The 23,645-nt window shown below is 44.3% G+C and overlaps 1 protein-coding gene across 26 annotated transcripts in view; it reads right to left on the reverse strand.

Annotated features, from left to right (window-relative positions):
• Window positions 1-23,645, reverse strand: part of LOC125775022 (neural-cadherin) — a 476,608-nt gene that overhangs the window by 12,085 nt on the left and 440,878 nt on the right. For 21 of the 26 annotated variants that reach the window (XM_049445413.1, XM_049445410.1, XM_049445418.1 and 18 more), the window contains 5 exons: window positions 22,327-22,464; window positions 14,399-14,636; window positions 10,861-14,248; window positions 10,612-10,782; window positions 1,501-1,742 (listed from right to left, as the gene is read on the reverse strand). In XM_049445413.1, coding sequence (XP_049301370.1) covers window positions 1,501-1,742; window positions 10,612-10,782; window positions 10,861-14,248; window positions 14,399-14,636; window positions 22,327-22,464 — 4,177 coding nt within the window. Of the gene's footprint in view, window positions 1-364; window positions 604-1,500; window positions 1,743-5,406; window positions 6,175-10,611; window positions 10,783-10,860; window positions 14,249-14,398; window positions 14,637-22,326; window positions 22,465-23,645 lie in introns of those variants that run through there. The other 5 variants (XM_049445426.1, XM_049445421.1, XM_049445425.1 and 2 more) reach the window with 2 other exon arrangements.

The following is a 23,645-nucleotide window of genomic DNA, read 5'->3' on the forward strand; positions in this document are numbered from 1 at the left end:
TTGTACAGTATTGTTACAAGGACAATTAGTATTTTAAAAGTTCGTTAAGTATCATGTGAATCTAGCACTTTAACTTTAGCACTTTAAAAAAACATTTTGTACAAAGTGTTACAAAGTGTATAAAAATAGCTAAAATTTCTTATGCAGATAAATTTAATAGAATTGAATTACATTGGTACATCCGGTTCATTGAAGCATTCGCAAACAATTTCACTCTCAATCGCGTGCAACAATTTGCCCCCCAGGGAGCCGGTTGTTAAAAACCTTCTTATTTTTCCTTTACCCGTTAGTGATGTTAGTAGGGCGGTTTTGTAGATTTCCAAGGCTTGAAAAATCCCAGCTGAAAAAAAATGGGAATACTTACGTATGAGCGTACTGACGCAGATGACGAGCGCTATGATGAAGTCCCGGGAGGGTGTCAGGATGCCGGATGCGAGCAGCTCTAGCTCGCAGTGCGCACCGGAAAATCCGAGCGGACAGATACACTCATACGCTTTCGGCGGATGGTGATCCCGGCAGCGGCCCCCATTCTGACACGGATGCCACAGGCACTCGTTCGCGTTAACGCACCGCATCCCGGACGGTTTATATCCGATAGGGCACCTGCACCCGGCGTTTTTTTTTGTTTTTCATACACGGACGCCATTAATGGACACCGCGGCAAAATACAGGGACACGATTACACCACGATGTACGGCGGTCACGTTCGGGGTTTTGTTCGCGTGTGAAGATTTTATGTGAAGTTTTTGTTTTGTGTGTTGTTGGTTTTTGTTTTCAATGCAATGTGCACGTGATCGAAATGTGGTTAAATAATTAAATATAATAAATTTTGCAAACATGTGCCATTCACATGTGTAGATCAACAAATGACACACAACGGGAACGGGACAGATGTACGGTACACAACATAGAATGATGGGGGAAAAAATGAAAGAAATAAAAGAAAGAAAAAAAACAACATTAGCACAACTATGGGATGGACGCTACTTACCACATTTGGTGACCATTTTATTATTTATCATCCGATCCGTAAGTGAGACGAGACAGAGTTTAGGCCAAAAAGGTGTGGAACGATATTCTATTCTCTAGCGGGACACGAAACTAGTGCATTTTAATTGCTATCTCACGCTGTCTTGAGCGGAGTTTGAATGTATGAAGGGACGAAAGCATATAACAAAATGAATAGGAAAAGTGGACCGGTTTTTTGGGAATTTAGGGGTATTTTGAAGAAAGGAAATTATGCAAACTACATTAAGCATAAGCAGCATAAATGTGCAACACAATTCTACATTATTTACTACATCTTAGTATAATTTGTACATTAATAAAACTACAAAAAATCTCAATGAACAAAACACTACAAAAACAAACCCAAAAACTAACACCAAAAAAGAACAATTACATATGCATTTTAATTTGATAACAGGACGACCAGCTCGGGTCGCAGGTTTTGCTGCGGGAAAACCCGAAATCGTTATTGAAAGAAACAACATTGCTCACTCAATATAATTAGCAGACACACAAGAATGGCCGCTAGGGCGCCCATGCTCAGCTTGAGCGTTTGTCCCTCCTGGATGAGTTCACAGTTTTCGCCCCAGAATCCGTCCGGGCAGTCGCAGCGATAGCGCAACCGGGGCTCCTGATTCACGCAGATGCCACCGTTCAGGCACGGCAGATCGAGACACTCGTTCCGATCCATGCAACCCTTACCGTCCGGTGACATGACGCGCCCTTCACCGCAGCTGTTGTTCCAGGTAGTTTTTTGGTAGGGTTGGGAAAAAAAAGAAAAGCGTCGAAATGGTCAAACATGTTAGCCTCGGCCAGGCCAGGCTCGTGCAGCGTGCATTTTGTTTCGGCAGTAAAACCATACTGGCTGAGTGTGAGTCCCCAAAAAAAGGATCGACGAACGAATCGATTGATTGGCCTGATTGATTGGTAGTATGATTGATTTGCGGCACGGTTCATTTACTTTCTCTGTGGCCTGTGTGTGAGTGTGTGTTCGTTTGTATGTGCCCTTTTTCGTCCAATTTCCGGTCAACAAGGGATTATGGTGTGATACACCCGGTTGGATGTGAACTGACCTAAACCGGAACCTGGGGTCATGCACCAAAAAGAAGGGAAAGGGATGCCGGAGTTCGTCGTGTGAGAGCCGCGTGCGCGCGCGAAATAACGAACGTGAATTTGTGCTTTTCTTTTTAAATCCTCCCAAAAATCGTGTGTATGCTAATAATGGGTGTTCGATTCGTTACGCAAAGCAGATGATGCACGGTTATATTTTGTGGGAGCAACAACAAAAAACGGAGGAACAAAATGGCCCACACATGACTGTGGCTGCTTTATTGTGTAGTGTGCGATATTATAAACCGTTTTAAGTGGAAACTGATTGGGGCCCCCCTAATGCGGGATGGGATTTTCTCTCCGGATTGGTGTGTTTTTGATGTAAAATTTTGCCCACGGCCAATACACGCAGCGGTCTTTCATCTCGCACTCGTAAAATGTAAAATAATCCCCGGCACCCGGTTAGACTTATTGGACGGCAGATGACGTTTGGTTATTTGTAATCAGGTTAATGATGATGATGATGGTGTGGGGATAGCTAACAACGATGATTATGATGAAAGTGATATGTGTAATGATTATAACATACAAAAAAGACATATAATCATAATGATGATGCGGTTATGATGGGAAATACAAAAGCACACAAAAAATACTGAAATTAAACAAACCACAACAAAAATTAAATAAAACTCATTCCTTAACAAAGGAAAAGCGATTATATAAGAGATATTAACAAAAAAAAACATTCATTCACTCACACACAAACATTCTCAATCACGCAACAATTAAATTTAAAGCATATGTTTGTAGTTGTTTTACTACAATAAAATATAACAATTTCAATTGATATCAATAATTAAGTAAAACTCCCATATTCGTTGTAAATTAAATTTACAACTAATTGCTGTTAAGATAATTTAACTTGATAGGGATAATTAATAAAAAAAATGGTAGCTCTATATTTTTCGAAACCATTTCCATAAAGCATACTAGCATGTAATTTCTGAGTTTCTAAGAATGATTAAATTAATTAAAAGGTAAGTTTAATGCAAATGTTCACTTGCAAGCTGAGCTTGCCAAACTTAACCATTCCTCCGCAAAGTATGCATAATCAAAGTGTAATTTAAGATAATAACCCCGGGGTATTCGGGGGATACTGTTCCACGCACGATGGAGCGGAGAAACGGAAGCCAGCATTCGAAATATTGGACAAAGTAATTTTAGTGCCTACGCCACCAAGCAGGGTTGCGGTTTTTGATGTTTCGGTTTCGTGAATAAATCAAATCAAAGCACATGCCAGCATTCCCTGCCCGTCCAAAAAACCACTCAGGAAAGAGCTTCTGCAGGCCTATTTGATGCATGATCTGCTTTTACACGTTTGCATAGAAACATGCTGCCCCATTTTGCATTGCCGGAAGTTTAAATTAAACAAAATAAAATTCAATCACCCTTCCGGTGGTCAGCATTGGCCCTTTTTTGAGAAGGCTTTTTTGTCTATTTTGTAGTTCAGATCCACGCGCGTGTTTGATGGATTGCGAAATGCGAAATGCATTCCAACGCTGTCCGTTGCAGAAAGCACGTTATCCCGGGATTTGAAGATAGTGCGTTGTTTTGAAACGCTACGAGAGAAAATTTATGCCGCACAGCAACGCACCAAATGCAGTGTGGTGGAATAATTATTTAAATTCCGCATACTCTGGCCGGTGGCTTGATGGTGTTGGACTGGCGACTGGTGTTTACATTGCCATACGGAAGAGGCTCGTTATTATTCATGTAATAGATTAATCATGCGAGTATCAGAATTCAAGTGAAATATGATACACTTGGCAACAGAGCTGGTATGTCATTTGTTTAATAAAAAAACGCCAATTTAAAACAGAAACTAAGTTTCGAGCTTCTGCTTCATCATTTCTGTCTGTTTGGTTGTACTGAAAAGCGCAAGTAATCGGCGAAATCGGCTTATGAAGAAGAAGTAGTTCTCAAACAAGCGGAAAAGAAAAATCCTCCCACCACGATTCTGAGTCAAGATTTCAAACAAATAAAGCTTACCCTTTTGTAAGTTTGGCCGAGCAAATTTCGCTCCGGTGTAAATCATCACCATCATCATCATCCACCCACCCAAGTTGACCAGCTTTCTGCAAGGAATTGTGAATTTGTGACGGAAAATTCCAATCTGTGCCCACATTCGGACAAAGTGTCTCTCCCGTCGGCCAGAATGTGCTTGAGCCTTGTTGCGGCAAACGTCCTACTTTACAATTCCGCTCACAATTCCCTTTGCCGTTTGGTTTTAATCTATCAAAGCGCATTTCACACCCAGCACCAGACGAAAGCAAATAACTTGCCAACTCAATCAACGAATCGGTTCGCTTCGCTTCCTCCGTTTTTCCCACCGAACCGGGGGTGTATGAGTTGAATTGATTCGTGAAATGGGCGACAATCGTTCAACCGGGTTCGGGTTTCCGTCCGGATGCTCGGAAAGGCTTTGTAATACACGCTAAATAATAGATTTAGCACCGAGAGCTGCTGGTACCGACCAGCTCGAGAAATCTTGTTAAAAGTGGACGAGCTTTAAGTTACAAATCTTATCGCCTTATCAACCTTGCCCAGGAAAAGGGACGATGAATTTCATTTCCAGTTCCGTGAGTTGTGAGTTACCGTTTCAACGCAGCGTATCACGCGCAACGGAAAACGGAAATCACCTAAAGACGGATGACATTGCCCCATTGGCTTGATGGCCGGGTGTTGTGTGTTTTAACATAAATCCAAGTACCGAGTAGATATCGGCAAACTAGGTAGGATAGAACTGACAATAACAACGACCATTTTCTGCACAGAATTTCTTGGAAAACGGGACACAGGACACATACACATACATGCGTACGGAAAGGACAAAGTTCGTGTTTGGATTTTGGTCGATGGTCAACCGGCTTTTCGCTCCTGTGTTGACCCACCCCCAAAACTTAGGCTGGGAAATGAACGCTGGGAACGAGATCCGGGAAGAAAGGGAATAATCCTGAGCAAAAACCTCGCCCCAAGCCGTGCGTCGGTGTATGTACCGAGAGAATAAATTATGTATTAAAAATGTGTTTGTTTTTATTACCGCCTCTCGACACGGTTCGTCGTTAAGCCGTCGGAAAGATGCGTTGAAACAAACAAATGGTCATCCGGAATAATACAATTTACGACTTGGAAGTTGGGGTGGTAGTTTTTTTTGGTTTGGTTTGTTTTGGGTCGTTGTTGCCAGCACCAAGTTTCCAATTAGTATTCCATCCCCGATTTCGTCAACTCGCTCCTAAAGATGTTGCACGTAAAGGTTTTTGCAAGGGGGGGGGGGGGGGCAAGGTTACGAAACGGATTACCAAGGCTTTCTTTCCGTCCGTCCGTATTTCGGATCTGCACGGATCTTTATTTCAGGGCCGACCTGGTTCACTTCCGGGCCATTTGGTGCATGGGTAGATTTGACCGATTTTCATCATATGCTTTAACCGGGGGGCGGTTTTTTTAACGCTTTGGTTCTAACCCTTGTAATGCGAGGAATTCGAGGCTGGAGAAACGATTTGGTACGACCCCAAAAACAACGGATTGAGTCATTTTTATTTCTTGCAAAAAAAAACCTTAACATTTACTACCCAGTCACACAACGCAGTCCAATAGCTGGTGTTGAGTAAACTTTTAATATCCCACTAGGATTGGTAAAACGGAGTCGCGTAAGCGACCCATACGGGTCTTACAGACTAATTATCGCGACCTGAATAGACGCCAAATCGTAGACGGGGCGGCTTCGGTGCAGTGTTAACATTTAAAGCGCGTGGATTTGCGCGGAAAGTTCTCAAAAATAGAGTAAAATTTAGAAAAATATAATTATCGGATGGTTGGAACGGAGCTACCGAAGTTTGCTCTGTCCATGTTTGCTCTGTCGTAGTTTGCTCTGTCAGATTTCCTTTTGTCGTAGTTTGCTCTGTCAGATTTCCTTCTGTCGTAGTTTGCTGTGTAAAATTTTCCGTTGTCCAGTAAGGAACTGTCAAATTTTGTTCTGCCATACTTTCCGCTAGAGCGATTGCATCTAACTCATTCTGTATTTCCCGCTCAATTTCTCGCGCCAAGCTGCTGGTGCTGTAATGAAATAAAAACTCGAGTTTAAGCATCGATTATGCAGTAGAGCAGTTTTCACCTTCCGATCTTACATGCGATCATACGTTCTAACACGCGGAATGGAATCGATTGTAAAATATCCCAGTTGAATATGATGTTTTGCAAGGCTTAATATGCGTGTTATATGTTAACACAGAATGTTGTTTTTTTTTCAAGGAGAAAATAAAATTTGAATAATGTTCCCATGGTTTAGGCAACATTCCTATTTTATGAAATACAGGATCGACTCCAGATCGGTTAATATGATGTCCAACAATTTAATAACGGATAATGGAGACATACATAAAATATAAATGATAATTTATGCCACTTGTCATGAAGCACTGATTTGGTTGCAAATGTCATTTAGTTATGATTAAAATTTGTGAGATACTTGACAAAAGGTTTTTCTTAATACTATTTGGTTTATTTTCGTAGTTATGTTTAAAATGTTTATGTTTTAAATAATAGTGTTCGTCTAGCTCTCTGTTGACATTCATGACAAGCCTAGACTCTGATCAATTCATTCACCAAACAAACACAACCGTACGTTGAATCGCAACAGAGCGTAAGATCCCAAGGGAGGTAGCTACAGTGTATAACTGGGTAAACATTAAACTCTTCTGTTTTGCCACATCATTCTCTCTAGTACAGAAGGTTTTAATTAGCCGAAATATGGTCATGCAAAGTATGCCGTGTAGGCAGCGAGATACCTGGCTTAAACATTGTTTTTGTGATTTATGGCGCCCAGCCCCACGATTCGACAGCCTACGATCGATATCGGAACGAGGCGTACGCAAGTGATGAATTTTGCAATTAACTTTGGGATTCAGTTTCCTGCAATAGGAACGGTTCTCGAGTTCAGTGTAAATATTCTACCCGAATGTTCATAAAACCATCCATCCTGATGTTGATTTTTTCTTCACTAGCAAAGAAGCAAATGTAAGTGCACCGAAAAAAAAACAAATACCACCGATGTTCAATAGCATAAAAGCAATATCTAAATATGCATTGAGTGAGGAAAAAAAACAGGAAACCAGCAAACAAAACAGGAAGACTCTAAACAACTCCAAATACAATCCGCCGTACAACAGTGAAGCGAGTACCGCCATAAAAAGAGTTATATGGTACCGAATTTCGGTGCAAAACAAATTTCCAGTTTCGTGGTAAAGCCTTTCACGGTATGAACGGGGATATGTGTACCAGTGTCGAGAGAATAGGAATCAAATATCACTCCACAAAGTGGATGCATTCCGTCGGTTGCACTATTCCGCTTCAAACCCCGTTTCGTACGGCGGCGGCGCACATCGTCGCAGAAACTTTATGAAGGCAACTCTCATCGCTCCCATCACATTTTAAGCTCGTGGCTCAATTTGGCTACGTGTGCGAGTCAGCGGATGTACGCTCTGTTTATGAAGGATACCCATCATCTGGCCACCGTGTACGGGTGCCTGTCGTCTGGTCGTAAACATCTATCGAGGGATTTTTCCCTCCCGAAACTGATTGGTTTTTTTCTCCCGCTCCACATCGTCTTCTTCTTCTGTTTTTCATCCTTCACGACTCAACAACACCCGGGTGAATCTGAACCGGTCATGTGAGAGATGTGATGTGAGGGAAGAAACACACGTGATTACCATATTGGGTCGAAGGCCTGTAAAGTTTCCTGCTTGCAATTACTGGTTCACTTCCCGTTTCGGTGTGAGTTTGCTTGGCTTTTTTTTAATCGGAGGACCTGTTACGGGCCATGGGAAGGCAAACCGTACGCTAACAGTACACAACTACACCCGCCATCATCGGACACCATCATTACGAGTTTACATGCAATCCGCCGTCTTACAGCAGCGATGTACGGTTTATCCCGTATGTATGTTCATATCGAGAGGGTAACAGAGCAAAATGGTGCTTCGCAGTCCTCCTCACCTCGGCCCGCGTTGTTTACGGTTCGCTGGCGTTTTGGCACAATGACAAGCGACCCAATAATGGAGCAAGGAAACCGTGGTGAATGTGTCGTGAACGAACGCCATAGTTATTCTTCGCGAATGGCGAATCCCATGGCACGAGGCACGCGGAACGGTAAGCAAAAGCGGGACTAAAATTACGACTAACGCGTCTGTCATCAGCGTTTCAAATCTGTCGAAGAAAGATTCGCTGGCCATGGTGGTAGCTTTACACTCCGCTCGAAATGCTGTAACACTAGACGATGGGGGAAATATAACTCCCCACTCGGCTTTTCCCTTTATTTATCAGTTCGTTCGCGAACGGGAGGAACGACTCAAACGAACGCATCCATTGAGTTGTCGTTTGTGGGCGATCGCGCCCCACAGAAGGATACAGACATACGTTGAGCATTCGGTGCTCGTGAGTGGCACGGTGGCAAATTACCACAAAAGAAACCGAGTTGATGGTGAGAAAATGATAAGAATCTGTCTTTTCCATCTGCACCACACGGTATCGGCGGATGGGGAGTTTGTTCTTTTTTTGTGTGTGATCATTTTTCCAAACAAGAAACCATACTCTGTGGATTGACTACAGTGAATATAACGGGTATGTACATGGGAAGTGGGTACCCTATTCGTACCGACTTCTACTACTACAACTACTACTGCTTACTGAAGATCGGCGGAAGAAACATTTTCATATTCCATAGCCCAGAGAGAGAGAGAGTGCTTCTTTAGGGATTTACAATGTCGTCATGTAGTGTGATTCTTCAAAGGTTTTTTGGTAGAGTAAAGCACGAATACCGACGGGGAAAGCATACTGATTTGAAGATAGTCAAGGAGGTTTGTGCAAGCTTTCAAGTTGTTCAAAAACTTCAAGAACACTATAATAATTGTAATGCGCCTTGGCAGATGTTGTGATTGGACGCTCCAAAGAATGGTTTGGAGTCTTGGTAGAACACAAACAAACGATGCGCAAATCATTTCACACTCAAGTTTTGGAGTTTGGAGAAGTTTGAATCATATTTTGCGTAATTCAAGAATCAATAATTTTGAAAGATTTTGTTTATAGATGAGCTCAATGTTCGTTAAATGAAAATGTTATTCTTAAGATTTTTATGAAACCGATTTCCAGATATTAACATTTAGTATCATCAGAATCAACCACCGATGAAGCTTTTTTGGATCAACAACATTAAAACCCCAAAAAAATATATATTTGCTACTACAAGCCCAACAAGCCGAAGGAGTACCGAAAGGAGTTTGTAGGATTATATCCATCGCGTGAATAAATAAATAATAAATGATAACCAGAAACCACCACCACCATCCGGCAAACACCTTTCGCACCGGAGAAAAGATTTCTCCTTTGCATTGTTAATGATTGTCTTCTCCATTTTTCTTCCCCGATCTGTTTGGTTGGTTCGTGGAAATTTATCTGCCTTTCCCGGTAATCCACCTCTCTTAAAGCAAGAAATAAAAAAGACACGGATCACAACCAAGCCGGCATGATGGCCGCTTCTGGTAAGCTCATCGTGTTTTTTTTTTGGTTGTTGTTGCGCCTTGGTGATTCATTTTCCATTTTCGGTTCTGCTTGGCTTATGCGTGGGGTTGGGTCAGAAAGGAAAATTGAGCATCCCAAAAAAACAAAAAAAAACAAGCGAACAAAAAGGGGTTGTACCTTGATATGACCGGAAGTGGAGATGAAGTTTCTGTGTTAGATGGAATTATTTCGTTTTCTTTTTTAGGTTTGTTTCCCACCATGCCTACCGAAGGTTGCTCGAATGCCCCGCAGCGGGTGGATACATGTGCTCAAGGATTTCTATTCACGCTAGCAACACGTCGGCTACACGTTCGGCCAAGGTCAAGGATTAACTTTATGCCCCAGGGCTAATGAAACTCGCTCATACATTCTCATTCACACACAACCGAGTCAAACAGGAAAATAAAACACATTTGCCTTTGCGTTAGTTTACCGTGGCATGCATTGCAGAAATGATCAATAAACAAGGTATACCAAACAGCACACCGATGAATTGCTAAAGGGATATACGATGATAGTGCTTCGGGGCGGGAAGAATGGGTGATGAGATGAGCATGTAAGATGAAGTAATGAAGGTATGGAGGTTTATGCTTTCGTGTATTGAAAATGAATGACTACCCGGAATGAGTCCAGTGTTGTGCAGCACTAGACCTAAGAGGTTGATGTTTTTGTTGAATATTGGACGGAAAGGTTATCGTAATCGGAAGTTTAGTTGGTTATACCCTTCGAACGGAAACAGGGTCCTTCAACAGGACACCCCGCAGGCACACAGGATGAAGCCGGCGCTTCATTCTATGGATCGCCCACCGGGGGTTTTGTTTTCGGACTGATTCATTGCCGTGGAAAAAACGGAATCGGTTTATCATGGATCACCGAAATGGGGCGGGGTTGTGAAATGGTTTTGCCGGAGGGTTTTGCTACCTCGCCAGGTTTACTTACGTGCACTCGTACTCATTCCACAAATCGACACACTCGAACGGATCCGGACAGATCACGTTGGCGCACGGTTTGTTCGATGGACAGTTACGTTCGAGATTGCGAGCCATCGTTGCCTGACCCCACTGCGTACCGTTCATGGCCGGTGGCAATGGCAGATGTTTGCCCTCCAATCTGTTGCAAGACAAAAAAACAAAGACAAGCAATTCGTTAGCAAAGGTAATTTTGTTAAGGAAAGTGACCATGTACTACCTGATATCGTCCAGACAGCTCTTTTGGTAGTCGGCGTACACTTCGAATGTGCGGACACCGGTATATTCAGCTTTCCCGCCGGCATATACACCTTCCTGCTTATCAACCAGCAACCACTGGTGCCCATCGAAGGTGAACGTTTCGTTGTATCGGCGACCCTCACCACCATCCAGCTCCAGCGTGGCAGCGGATCCATGACGGTTCACTCGCACCACATGCCACTGACCGTCATCCACGGCAATCGCATTCAGCCAGATATCCTTCTCCTCCGTACGCAGCGAGTTGAGATTGTAGCGGAACCGAAGACGTGCGTCCTTAATCTCCAGTATGCCGTACTCACGATTGTGCTGATCGCTGACACGGAACAGCTCACCGTGCTGTTCGCGCGTTCGGAACCGTAGCTGTATCTGGGTGCTGAACCGATCCGGTTCGAAGGACAGTGCGTACTTCACGTAACTCTGCTGCTTGAATGTGGTCGGTATGGTAGGAATGTTGCAAGCCGGACCAGTCCATCCCGGACGGCACTGGCAGCGGGCTTCGGTGAAACTACCGACACAATTACCATGCTCCCAACAGCGGGACGTTTGCTCACTCTGACTGCACACCTCCTCCGTCTGTGGACAACCGGCGACACTGTTTCTCGACAGTCCCGGATGTGCCAGATCGTACAGTTTGCTATTGTGCACCAAATTCTTAATGCACCCATCGAAACCCTTGCCCATGGGCATGTAGTTCCAGCGATAATGTGTCGGATCGAACTGTTCGCGATAGAACCCACCGATCTGTAGCGGTGCATTGACGTTCAAGTATTCGTTGAACGGTGGAATGATACCACGTGCCTGGCATGACGAATCATCAAACTCGGGCGGTGACCCATCCTCCATCTCAGCTACCTCGGCCGATTTGCAGTAATCCACCACCATGCGCACATTCTCCGTGTCCCAGAAGATGTCCAACCGATGCCATTCACCGTCGTCCAAACTTTTCTTCGTCTTCACACGCAGCTCCAGCGTGCCGGAACCGAAGTCAATCAACAGTCTTGGGAATCCTCTCTCCAGCTCGACGGAAATAAAGTCCGACACAAGCAGTTCGTCGCGCTCCGGCGGTACAATAGGTCCGTTGTACAGCAGCAAACCGTCCGACTTGCGTGTGATAAACTCGAAGCTCAGATGTGAATCATCGCACATGGCCAACGGTGGATACCAGGCCCATCCATTACCGCGGAAGCTGCGCGTCGTCTGCTGGCACCGTGGTCCCGTATAGCCGGTCGGGCACGAACAGCTTAGCCCGTACCGCGTTTCCATACAGCGTCCACCATTATGGCACGGTGAGGACCGACAAGATTCTGCCTTGCTGAAGTTTCTAGCGCCGCAGGTACATTCGGCAATCACATCCACCCGTACACCCACCAAAGACGTTTTGTTCGCATTGACCATGTACGGCAGGGAGCTGATATCGAGCGTGTTTGTGCAGGAACCTTCGCACATTTGATTCTCGTACAGACACTCGTCAATGCCCACCATCGTGATGTTCACGCCGACATCCTTTTCGATTTCTTCACGGTGCATCAGCACAATGCCGTTTAGCCGGACCGGTTTGTAGTACGGCGAACCATGGGCGGAAAAGCGTACGTCCGTTAGAGGAGGATGCTTACGTCTGAGCTGCACGCTAAACACGTCCACATTTTCGCGATCGATGTTAAGTAAATCGGCCAGCTTGTCCTTGAACCGATCGGCTTTGCTACGCGAAAGGCTCTGTGTGCGATAGTTCCAGACGCGTATGAAATCTTCATCCGTAATACCTGCTATCCTTATCGAGCCACTATTGATTACGGCATCATGCGGTATCTCACGTACAGTCACTGTCACATTCGCCGGTACATCCGCCTGTGTGTGCTTTCGATCGTACACCTTGAACCGTAAGTGATACCGTCCATCACGCGTTCCCTGACGCATCGTAATCATGCCCGTATCTTCGTCCAGCTTAAACCTTGGATGCTCCTGTGACTCCCAGTGGAATTTCTTGTCCGGCAAATCCCAATCGTCCAGATCGTAAACGTACACCCGGCCTATCTGCGTATCGGGCGCCTGACCGAGATAGTTGTACACGAATATATCCTTCGAGCCAGGCTGCATCTTATTGTCATTGACGTCACCTATTACTACCGTCAGTGTGCTAGTGCCCGTCATCGCCGGATTACCGTGATCTTTAATCACGATCGGAATAAGGTATTCCTTCTGCTGTTCACGATCGAACGAACGGAGTGAGGATACGATCGCCATACCATCACCGTTGGCACCCTTCTGATCTTGCTCCACCTTGAACGATGCACGGATAATATCGTCCGCACCCGGATCTAACCGGAACTGGAACGGTGGTCCATTACTCTTCGATCGGTCATCATCGTCGGTGGCTAAAATTTCGACTACCTTGCGCGGTGGCACATGTTCCGGCAGCACCGGCCGATAGTCCTTTAGGAACTTGGGTGGATTATCGTTAATATCCTGCACAATCACCGTCAGTGTTGCAGTGGCCGTTTTCGGCGGAATACCATCATCAATGGCCAGTATCTTCACCTGGTGACGGGGCGTAACCTCACGGTCCAGGTTTCGCTGAATCGTAACCGTACCTTCCTGATTGATCGAAAACTGCCGTTGCCGATCGGATGAACGATCGATCGCGTACGATACCTTGCTCTTGCCGCCCTGGTCGGGATCGGTTGCCTTGAACGTTTCCAACGTTTTTCCAACATCCGCATTCTCATAAACCGACACCTCAATGTTGGGCCGTTCGAACTGTGGCTTGTTATCGTTGATGTCACGCAATTTCACCACTACCCACGAGTACGCCACATGATACTTATCGTTGTCATTATCCTCACCCTTGTCGTTCACCTGTATGCGGAAGCGGAATCCATTGCTCTGCAGCGGATCCTCGTAGTCGAGCGGTTGGACTATCTTCAAACTACCGGTACCGTCGTTGTTACGCACCATCGTGAACTTGTCCGCACCGTAACCACTGTTGTCGATTACCTTGTACTGGAACTTGTTCGTTTCATCCTCATCGTGTACGGTCACGGTTAGGATGGGCATTTCGGGCAGGTTTGTACCGTCCGTTTCGTCCACCTCCGTGAACCATTCATCCTTGGTGAACTGGGGCGGCATATCGTTTATATCCTTGACGCGTATAGAGGCCGTCCCAGTCCCTTTTAACCCCCCGCCATCCATCGCTACGACCTGTATCGAGTAATCTGGTGTGCGTTCCCGGTCGAGACAGCAAACGGCCGTCTTGATAACACCGGTGTCCGCCTCTATCTCGAATATCGGTGAGCCCGTTTCCTCCTCTATTACGTTCTTCTCGATGGAATATATCAACTTTGCATTCGTACCTGTGGGGTGTGACCGTTGTGAGAGGAAAAAACAAAAACTGTAATTCCATTCAACGTTTGAAACTGGAGCAACTCGACTGGTGCCCAATTATGCGAACACGCTCGGCAACACTGTTGGAACAAACAAGTGGAAAATAAAGCACCACTTACCTTCATTCGGGTCATCGTAGTCAACGGCCGTCATGGTCATTACAACCATGCCGGCGGTACCGTTCTCGGTCACGTTGCCGAAATAGACACCCTGCGGGAAAATTGGAGCATTGTCGTTGATGTCCTTTAGATTCACCTGCACGTCCGCGTATCCGACCAAACCTTCGCCACCCTCATCCTGGGCGAACACTGTAAATCGCCACTGCGGTCGTCCATTTGGTTGATCTCGGTCCAGTGGCTGTTTAGATGGGAGAGGACCGAAGAAAAAAAATGTAAGTACGGTTTGTAGCAAAATCTGTCGAAACGTTCCAACGCTGACCATTGACCGGACCCTGAGTGTCTCGATGATATATCCCTAATTTACTCAATCGACCTGCTTATTGGGTAGGTCAACCGTATCCCCGCATCGAACCTGACAATGTAGTAACGCCTCCGGGTCTTTCGCAATCTTTCCGGAAGATAGGAAGCGGACAAAAATCATTACAAATACACAACCCTGTCATCATATTGGCCCTTCCCTATTGAAGTCGTGTCGATCGTACAGTTGGAAACCGAATCGTACCGACCAAACAGATATCTCTCACTCGGTGTAGAAGGACATCATTATCGACGGGAAGGGTGTAGTGAGAATCGATCAGTGTTCCATTTCCCGTTCAATTAACTCAACAAATTGAAAATGGCACTTCGCATTCGCACCGGTTCGTACGCCGTGGTGGAAGTGAATTCGTCAAAGATCCAAACGAAATTAGATCCGTTTGCCGGTGGTAAAGTTAGTTCCGCTGGAATCAGCATGAACAAGGCGTGGGATTTTTCCGTTTGGACAGGTAACAGGTATTTAGGCAACGGTGAAGGTGTATAATCGCGAAACGAGTGCGCTAGTTAGTGTTTCCTGTTCGTGTTAGAGCTTTTGTTGATTCTACCTAGTGGATTGCAATAAAACGATTGTAAGAGGAAGCGAACTTTGATGGAAGGATTTATTTTACAATCAAGCACTTTTCAACAGTACAAATACGAAAGGGAAATCAAATGTAATAAAATAAATTTCCTTCACAAAAAAATCAAATTAATTAAATCGTTAATGCGAAGATTTTATTACAATATCGTAAAACAATTATCTTCAAACGAGAAAACATTTCATCAAGTACTTCACGCAAAATTGACATCCGCACAGAACACTGAACCCGAATGGAAACGGTTTTTGCAAAAAACCATATCAACATCACCTAGTGTCGTAACTAGGTGTACCGGGTGCATTTGTGGAAATATGTCATGTCCTGCTGACATTGCGGTTAGTGCAGCAAAACTACATTCTACACCTTGAGCCAGAGTCCTTGCGCCGACGACCGCATGCAGGGAACTTTATTGTTTTTGCTCGCTTCCTATAGTTGCAGTTTGCGTTGGCAGCTAACTACTCATCGGTACCGGAAGGTGTTGCGGTACCATTTCTTACAGCATTTAATAAATTATTCAACAACCGTAACGTAACGGCGAGAAAGCGAAAGTGCCGTACCAGGAAGTGGTTTGTTCACGATCACGGGAAAGGAAACCCAACCGAATTGGTGGTCGCCTGGTGTGCCTGTTGGGGATAGAAATTCCATCTCGCATGTAAAGCAGTCAACGCGTGTATGTCCAGTTAAGCAAAATGCGCTTTTCTAAATGGTAAATAATTAATTAAATACAGCTGGACAGAATTGGCTTAAATTGTTCTACCATCATGCATGTATGCCTGCACTGCCAGGTGAAGCGGACGTCTAGAATTGTGCACGGTTGAAATGCACCAGTAGAAGAGCATACTTTTGTGAAGAATATCGTACAGTTGCCTATCGATGTGATGGCACAGCTGCCCACACTGGTGGAAAGACTGATTAAATTAAAACCCATTCCGTCTCACAGTGTGGCACATTGTTGATGAAGCTGTTGCAAAACCAGCGGTTAATATGTGGCTTTCCGGTTTTGCATCAGGCAAACTGATGAAGCAAACCATCATTTGAAAATGTTTGAATTCCAGTACACATGCATATCATACACACGCATTCCCATTAAAAGATCCCTTTTATGATTGTTAGAGCATTCGTAAGGAAGCACATCGTTTGTAGCGTAGGGAACTGCCTGCTAAGAACTGTAATGGCGGTGGGCATTTCACGGATGGAATTTGCAAATTCTTGTACGATTTTGCACTCCTGCCCATCATAAATCAGGACCCCTATTCAATTAAACAGCATTTGAAGCAAATCGAACCGAGGCGCTCGTTCGTTACGACACAAAATTAATATTAATTGATATTGGAACCGATCCGTGCCCGGTGCCGCACATGCTTTGACATCGTTTGCAACGACAAAATTGACGATGGGGACATGTTTGCAGTGACATTCGCTCGTTCAACTTAGCCAGCATCTTTCGAGGCATCGAAGTATCTCAAGCAGAAGCTCCAAGGTTTTTTTTTTACTTTAGCATACATATTTTTCACTCCTCCCCGCCCGGTAAAAATCCTCACAACGAGCTTTCGGGTACTCATAAAAGTAAAATAATATCAAGTGGAAAACATGATTCCACAACAGACGCCTAGGCTTGGGGACGATGTAAAGAGTTCGCGTTTGAATTGCGCCCATCAGGAACATTTACATGCATATTTCAGGGACAACTCCATCACCACTAAGAAAAAAAAACCAAGTCACAACCCTAAAGCCATTAGCTTTTATGACTTTCAAGATGTGACTTCTTTTTGTTTTGTGTCGCATTTGTTGAAATTTTCTGTACTGTGATACTTTTACCAACGAACGCTTCTTGGTTCTTTTTTTGCAGTGGGATTTTTTCACACTTCCCAGCGATAGGTTGTGGGTTTTCGAGTGCTCGCGAATTGGATCGGGCTGCATGTTTCCGCCGCACGGTTCAGCGACATTCAACGAACCATCAAACTGTCGTTAGGAAGATACAACGAGCAGCAAAAAAAAAAAAAATTCCGCGCCCTATGCCGTGAAGCATCCGTTCAAAAAACGCCCCAAACCTTGGTGCGGCGCCAGAAACAATGACACAAACAATACAGAAACGATCTGATGGTAGCGTTTCGACAGCAATTTTTGGCAGAGGCTGTACAACGGAACACCGGCTGCCACACAAGCACAAGGTATCATCATACACTCGATGACAAAAAAAAGCTCAAGAAATTGAAAAAAAAAAACTCGCCCAAAAGAAAGCAAAACAAAAATCAAATTAAATGTACAACCCAGATTGAGGTTTTGTGCTGCCTACTACCACCAGTTCCCGGTGACCTTTCTTCACCTTTTTTTGCAGGAAGAAAAAAAGCAATCCAACGAAACGCACGAAGGAGACATTTCCCACAACGTTCGACAGAAGGATTACGAACGAATCGGATCAATTCTGGGCTGCTTAAAGCTTTAACAGTTTTAGCCTTTGGATGGAGGAAAATGGCACAGGAGAACCGTCAATACGGAACGATTCGGGAATGCTTTAGGGCAAATCGTGAATGGAAAATGGAAAGCAAAATGAAAATGATAAAACCATTTACCAATTGGAAAATGTTCCATGTACGATCCGATTGAGAAATCCAATAAAACACAACGGAGGGATAAAAACGTACATAAATAAATGCAAATAAAAACATCAAACATAAACTCCCACACTCGGGGGAGTTTTGGCGGGGATAATTGAGGGTGCGGAGGGGGTAGATGTGTCGCAAGAATGCCCGCATTTTTACAGTGAATTAAATTTCGATTTCGGCGAATGAATAAATCGGTTAATTGAGTGTAAGAAAGCATTCGTTAACGGTACACGTTTAAATGGGCAAAAAGTGATTGAAAAGCGTGAAGGTGCTGGTTGAGCGATGCTGTGTTTAATTAATATTTTATTGCAGTGATTTATTGTGGCATTTGGGGAAGCTTCATTTGTTAGAATTAATCATCCCATTGAAGAAAGTGGAACACGCAAAGGAGCACACAGCTAAAGTGGAACAAAATGTCCAAATATAAGCCAACTTAAAGGAAAAGTTTTTTTTGCGCCCTTTTTTCGCTGCAGCATCTCAGACGACCGTCCGGCCAAAAACGCTAGCAGTCGGTAGACTAACTATCATTAGTTAGTCTATTTAATGACACGAAATGGGGAGAAGCCCGGAACAAGCGAAAATAAGCAAACAATTTCATAATGTGTTCGTGTAATTTTTGATAGCTTAAGCTGCCGGCTTTGGCACAAACACAGGCAAGCCTGGTCTTGGTGCCAGGCAATAATGGAATGGGGGCAAAAAATAACGCCGGATGACACTTTGTCTGCGTCAGATTTTCCGTTCACCCTATCACAGTTGCACACGGCGAGCGCAAGATGTCTGCGGGTCATGAAAAATGCATCAATGAAAATGTTCCACCGTTGATGGTGACGGAAGCCATCGTTGTGAACAAACGGGAAACAAGCGTGGAAACCATTGCCCGGAACGGTCACAAATTCGGCTGCTTATCATAATTACGTTGTGCTTTTTTGAGAGTGCGGGGATGGAAATGGGAAATAAGCAGCAAGTGCCCTTTAGCCGTTGATATTGCTGTGAGCTGCTTTAAGAGTTTTTCCCTCCCCGAAACGATGGTGCAGGAGAAAAGAGAATGGAAAATTCGAAAAGATTCTTGAGCAAAAGTCGGCAAAAGTACTGCACTTTTCTGGACCCAGCACTCGTTTGATAAGTTTCGTGATAAGTTTCCGTCGTAAGTTGTACAACCATTCCCTAACACGTGCACAGGTAAAGAAGCCACAAAGGCGATACGCGTCTCTTTGTGTCAAGCTTTTATTGCTTCTTGACTGACACTTCCGGCAACCGAACGATTGCTTCAGGATTACACACTTCACGGTTGCTTGCAAGCACTAAAAGAAATCTTACGCTAAATATTTCCTCCTTTTATTCACCTCACTATTGCTGCCACCAACGTTAGCGGGTGCCTGAGTGGACAGAAAACGACTAAATGTGACAAAAAAGTGATCAAGTTTGGCACAAGTGGCTGCGCATAAGCTTCCTTTCGCTGTTTCGCCCCCACCTTGGCGTGGAAAAGGGGGAACAAAAACGCCAAGAACCCAAGGGTGAAGAGGCCATTTTTTTGTTGCTTTCCGTTCCCATGCGGGTAGCAGCGAGCCGACTTAAATATTATTTATTGAACCATTTTTTTGTTAGTGCCCCTCTTCCTTTCGCTATCACACCGGTTGATAACGGACAAAGTTTTGTTCACTCGTACCCGATTGAGGGAGTATGTGTGTTTTTTGCCTAAAAGCTTCAGCTTTATTCCCGAGCTTTCCCGATTTTCGGAAATTGGTGTATAATTTCTTGCCTTCTTGGCCCGTCTTTAGGGGCCAGCGTTTTTTTACGGACATATGCCCTCCCTTTTTTGTGTGTGTTACTGTTACCGAACAAAAAACCAAAACGAAGGAAAGGATAAAACAACTAGAACAGAGCAAAACTTTTTGGCTAAGAGTGGTGTCACAAAGTACAAGCAAAGTCTGGAGACATCTTTTCTCATTTGTTACTTCCCACTGGGCCCATATCGCCGACCGGGGGATGGGGGGATGCGTTTAAAATACGATCCGAAAGTAACTAAGAACTCCCTTTGGTGGGGGTAACAAAACTGTCGTGCAAAAGAAGAACTTATTTTCCCACTCTGCAAGCAAAAACCGGTGCCTTTAGACGTAGATGAATAAATAGTGATCTATGCCGACGGGTGTCCTGCGGTGAATGGTCTGCGTATGACGGCGTATACGAGGTGCTTTTCACGTTGGCTCCTTGACGTCTATAATTCCGAAGATCACAATCCATGGAAGATCACATATTTCACGCATCGATTGCGTGTGTGTGTGTTGGAGGGAGTTTTGAACAAAGTTTTACCAAAAGTAGCTCAAAAGCAGACTGACGGTGAGATTGAAAGTTAGGCGAAAACTTTCCACCGCCCCTTTCTGCTCAGTACAATTCTACACGACATCATGAAAATATGTGACAAAAAACACATACACGTGGTACTTGACGTTCGATTCTTCGGAAGGTTGACGTTCGATTCTTGTCGAGATATATATATTTTTTCAGTATATTCTTGATTTCGCGCCAGAATCGATCCGCTCTGGCAAAGCGTTAAATTTGATAACTTTTAAGTGCTTGGCAGAAGGTCCCGGAGAATGGTTCTTGGAAAAGGTGGTACGCTACTAGCGGCCATGTAAAATGCCACAACCTTAGACACTGCTGAGTAGCAAAGCAAAAAAGGACATCAAGCACCGGAACTCGTACCGGGTGTAGCACGGTAGCGACAAAGTTTTGTCATGCTTTCACAAATGTATTTTTAATGGCCAGCTTTATTGACTGTGAGGTTTTGTGAGCGGAGTTAAGTAGCTGCTTTCTCTCAAGGCGTTTCGGGGCTAGTAGTTTTGACTTTTTGCAACAACAGCAAAAAATCAAAGTTTTCAAACTCTCAAAACCACTGTCCCCCAACTCAACAGGTTGGGGGTTTGGGGTCTGTCCGGTGAGTTACAACAAAACGACAGTTGGCCAGGCATTTTGATGATGCACGCAACCGTTCGCTTTTGACAGTTGTTTTGCTTTCTGTGGGTTGAAAAGTTTAATGTCACTCGATTTGCAGAAATCGTAAATCATTACTGCTTGAGTTTCGTGTTAAAATAATATCGTTTATATTCCATTCTAACACAAAAAAATAATAAATTAATCTTCTATTCAACTTCAACCATCACCGCAACACAACGATGATTGAAAACTTCCGCACAAAATCGACAAAAAGCTTAAAGCAAAAAAAACCAACAACTCCAGTAGCATTTTAATTGCAGCACGCGCGCTTTGACGCGCCCTAAATTGCATCCAATTAGAGCGCGCGCGAGCCAAGTTTTCGCATCGGTAAGCTGAAATCTTTCATTTGAATTTATGACTTTTCGGTGTTGGTATAAAAAAAAAAATGCGAAAAAATCCCAACCACGTTTTGCTTGATCCGGTCTTCGCACGATGTGATGAAGTCATTAATTTACCGGAAGACCACCACCAGAAGCAAGCAGATTAGTTCCGGCAGCAGTTTCATCGTTTTATAAACGAATGTTGACAGCGGGCAATGTTGGGTCGCTACGCTTCGTGCCACGGTACAATTCGTCTACCGTGCCTGCCTAGTGTCTGCCCCAATATGGATGTCGATGTGCGGACATGGCAAGATAAATTGTGCAAAGTTTTTTGATTTATGACAGCTTAGCGTATAGCACCAGGAAAAGCGGGAAAATCGCTCCGGAAGAATACTTATAGCATACACGCACACAAAAAAGGGGTTTTTGTCCAGAAGAAGAAAATGGAACGCACAAAACCGGGGGTCGACTACTTGATGACATGGCTGTACTGCAACCGACATGTTGAAAGGAAGCAATGCTCATAATATTCTTGTCGGCTTCGTCGTCACATGATTAAACCAATCCCGGTACCATCTTCCAAGGGGGGTAAAAAGGTTGTGTGAAAAGAAGAAAACTTTCTCATGCTCCCCTATTTTGCGCGTGAGCAATTTTCCCTTGTGCAAGGGTTGTCTTTGTTGCCTGCGCTCAGGAAGTCAAATGATCACAACGATGGTCAGAAACTATTCAATTTCGCTCTCGATGTCAACGAAATGATCTAGTGCGGTCGGTAAAGCTTTCGCCTGATGATGCGAAACTGAGACTTATTGATTTGTTCGAACTCTTGCTCGGATTCATGTTTGAGAAAGAAGATGGTAGAATGCTTGTACGCAAATGGATTGAAGTGTTGCCGGGAATGGTTTGGACACTAGCGGCAAAACGGCACACATCAGCTAGAGTCATCGAGTCCAAGTTCAATGCTGACCTAACCGTATGATGTTCGTGCGGGCGTACACGATCGTTGTTAATTAAGAGACCACAGCCAGTACGATGTGGTGTGTGTTTGTGTGACTTACCTTGAGTACGAAAATTTCTCCAGTCGTTCGATTAATATCGAACTTGCTGTTGGCAGGATTGTCCGGATCGATACCCTGACCGGTAAGGAAGTAGACGATGTTCTGTGGCCGATCCTTGTCACCATCGGTTGCCGTAACCTGTAACCCCCGTCAAACCATTATCCGCCGGCATGTTGTTCCGGGTATGTATGGGTTGTTGGGTATATAGGAAAAGAAAAACAAGACAAAATAGAATCAATCAGATGATGATGGTTTTGGGTTGTGCTACCGAAAGAAGCTTGACTCCGCTTGTAAGGCAGTTACTATTTTTTTAACCGAGATTTAATCTACGACATGCAACAGTGAGCGGAGGGAATGTTTTATGCAAATTGGATGAAACGAATCAAATCGGGATAAAAGGGGATTAGTACTAATAGAAAATTCAAAGCATTCGAGAAAAATAAAATAGCTACATGATTAGGCGAACAGATTTTCCGTTTCCCATTAGGAAGCTTTCAGTTAGTTGTGCTAACCACCACCAGAGCAACAGACGGACGGACGGACAGCGACGTTAGGCGCAATAGTACGGAGAGTTAAATGAATTAAATTTTGATTATTTACATGAGAAATTCCTACAGATACAGTCAATGCACAACATAAACACCGCTTAGATAGCTAGGTCGTACTTTTATTGATTGAACTTAAACCGATTGAAGATGATTAGATTTCGCTAATCAAGACATTGCGGTTAAATGGGGGAATGCTTTGAAGCTAGGTAGAGTGACAAGCGACGAAATTGAACCACTGGCCTGTGGGGATAGCGAGCCCTTGTAAGCTACAAACAAAGCATCATGTCAACTGTAGTAGTACATATTCCATCTCGCTAGACATGAAAGCATATTTCCCAACGTAACGTCTCCAGTTTCTTCCCTATCGTTGGTCGTTGTTAAACGTGTTTAAGCCACCGATGCGTTTAGCACATTGCTTTCTACTTGCTAGTGGTGCAGGTGATGCTAAAGAACCATTTCATCAAGCAATATACACCGTGGTCCACACGATGTCACGCAACCGAGCGCACATGTGTTTTTCGGAAGTGTGGCGACAAGCGTACCAGGCTTGTTGCTGTGTGTGGCCCGGATATTTTGAAACCCACCTTTCGTTTGACATTTTCACACACAAACGTTCATACGAAAAAAAGACCAGCCTTAATGTGTGAGCTGGATGGATTAGAATTTAATTAGCGCCCGGATCAAAAGGATTCCGTTGATGACACTAGTTTGTCGCGTCTCGGTTGTTGGCGCGCATCTTTCATCCTCGGTACTGCAGGTAACATGGACACT

The sequence above is a fragment of the Anopheles funestus genome, chromosome 2RL (assembly GCF_943734845.2).
Source record: "Anopheles funestus chromosome 2RL, idAnoFuneDA-416_04, whole genome shotgun sequence".
Taxonomy (NCBI): domain Eukaryota; kingdom Metazoa; phylum Arthropoda; class Insecta; order Diptera; family Culicidae; genus Anopheles; species Anopheles funestus.